Source organism: Pygoscelis adeliae, unplaced genomic scaffold (assembly GCF_000699105.1).
Source record: "Pygoscelis adeliae isolate BGI_AS28 unplaced genomic scaffold, ASM69910v1 Scaffold414, whole genome shotgun sequence".
In the NCBI taxonomy this organism is placed as follows: Eukaryota; Metazoa; Chordata; class Aves; order Sphenisciformes; family Spheniscidae; genus Pygoscelis; species Pygoscelis adeliae.
The window spans coordinates 720,185-722,027 of record NW_008824673.1 but is presented as its reverse complement, the minus strand read 5'-3'; the positions used below and the strand labels follow the sequence as shown (position 1 = coordinate 722,027).

At 51.7% G+C, this 1,843-nt stretch overlaps 1 protein-coding gene across 1 annotated transcript in view; it reads left to right on the top strand.

Moving 5' to 3' along the window:
- Positions 1-1,696, top strand: part of MAP1LC3B (microtubule-associated protein 1 light chain 3 beta) — a gene marked incomplete at its 5' end in the record, with an annotated part of 7,307 nt that extends 5,611 nt beyond the window's left edge. Inside the window, one exon of the mRNA XM_009323049.1 lies at positions 804-1,696. Coding sequence (XP_009321324.1) covers positions 804-978 — 175 coding nt within the window. The remainder of the gene's footprint in view (positions 1-803) is intronic.
- Between the last annotated feature and the right edge of the window lie 147 nt (positions 1,697-1,843).

The window sequence follows — 1,843 nt, the reverse complement described above, 5'->3', positions numbered from 1 at the left end:
AGTAAAGACATTTTTTCCTCGTGTCCAATCTAAACCTCCCCTGGCGCAACTTGGCTTATGAAGTAGTAAGAGAGCTCCCCTCTGCAAACCTGCTTTCCAGTAGGCAGTTTAGCAGAAATACCTATTTTCCCCTCACCGGAGCGAACGATCCAAGGGAAACCCCGAAGTTAGATGTTTACTGTGCCACGCAGTCTGCGAAGTCTGTCGCTCTCCGCCCTTCCCACGATGCTTCTCCTGGGAGGGAGGAGAGGAGGGGGCAGGACGGTCCAAAGGTTAGACGCAGGCTGTGACAGAGCTGGCGACAAAGTGACTTTAAAAGGTCCAGGGCCTTCTCACGGAAGCTCTGCCCGTCCTCCCTCCCCGTCTTCACGCGGATCTCTCAAGGTCAGCCTGGGTTTACGTTTCCAGTGGGACGCTGTTGAGCTAAGCTGCAAGCCAGAGGTCCCGCAGGCCTCGCGTGGTCGCTGGTTGTTACAGGGATCAGCCTGGCAGGGAGGGCCTTTTCCTTTTCGCTTCAGTTTAACGCCCTTCTGGGGCGCGGCTTTTCCGGTGAAGTAAGGGCTTCTGTCAGGGGGTGTGTTTGACTGGACTCAGTAGATGAATTTAATACAACTTTGAGGTGGGAAGCAAATGCCTTCTCCAGTGGCAGGGCCGCTTTGGGTGGGGGACACCTTACTGCTGTCAGTGGCGGAGGACTTTGTTGTGCCATCTGTGCTAAAGCCTTTGTTAACGTGAGTGGAAATGCATGGTCATCACTGTGAAACTCCTTCCCCCCCTCCGTTTCCCCAACCTCCCCCCAACAGGCGACGCCTGCAGCTGAACTCCAACCAGGCGTTCTTCCTCCTGGTGAACGGACACAGCATGGTGAGCGTTTCCACACCCATATCCGAGGTGTACGAGAGCGAGAAGGACGAGGATGGGTTCCTGTACATGGTGTACGCCTCTCAGGAGACTTTCGGAGTGCAATCTTCTGTCTAAGACACGCGAGCGGCTTCTAGCCTAGGATTTTGGTTGACCCTTGGCCATCACCCCCACTCTTCCCCACACACACCCCAGGGAAAGAAACGGATGTCACCTACGCTCTCAGTACCTTAGCATAGTCTTGCTTTAGCAGGTGTCTCATCTTACCTTGCCTTGTTTGTGACTATTAAGCAGTACAGACGAGCACCTCCAGCTTTGAAACCTGCTGTAATATTCCACACAGGCACATTTACATTTCTGGACTTTATGAATGGAACCCAATTGTGCATGTGACGATTGTAAATAAAGGGACACTCGATTGACTTTTAACAAGCAAACAGGCACCGGGGAGGAGCTAAAGTGTTTCGTGTGACAGTTTTCTGGAAAATCTCCCTATGATTCCTTAAAGCTTTTTTTTTCTTTTTTTAAATGGGAAGGCTTCTCGTGAGAGCAAATATGTTTTGATGTTCCAAAGCGGAGCTTTGTCCTCTGCAGCTCGATGAGACTCGTGTCAGTGCTGCAGCAGGTTAAGGCAAGTGCTTGGGGTGAGCTGGGGGAGTACAACTCTTTTTGTCTCCGTTTTGTGTGGCACCGCGAACTTCGGAACGGTGCCAGTTTCTGAAATACTCATACCAAACACCACAGCTTTATTGTAGTTTTAGGAAGTGTTTAACTGTAAAATACACACCTGGACAGGTAACACTGAAATAAACTCCAGTCTGTTACAAATTTCCAATGCCTGTGTGTTCAGTGAAGCACTGTTGTTCATACGGGCTCGCTTCCAAAAGATCGTTCCCCCCCCCCCGACCCCAGCCCGGAGGTTTGCCGTTCCCTTGCCCGGCAGGCAGTCTGCTGGGAGAAGGTAGTCGAGGGACCTGCCGCC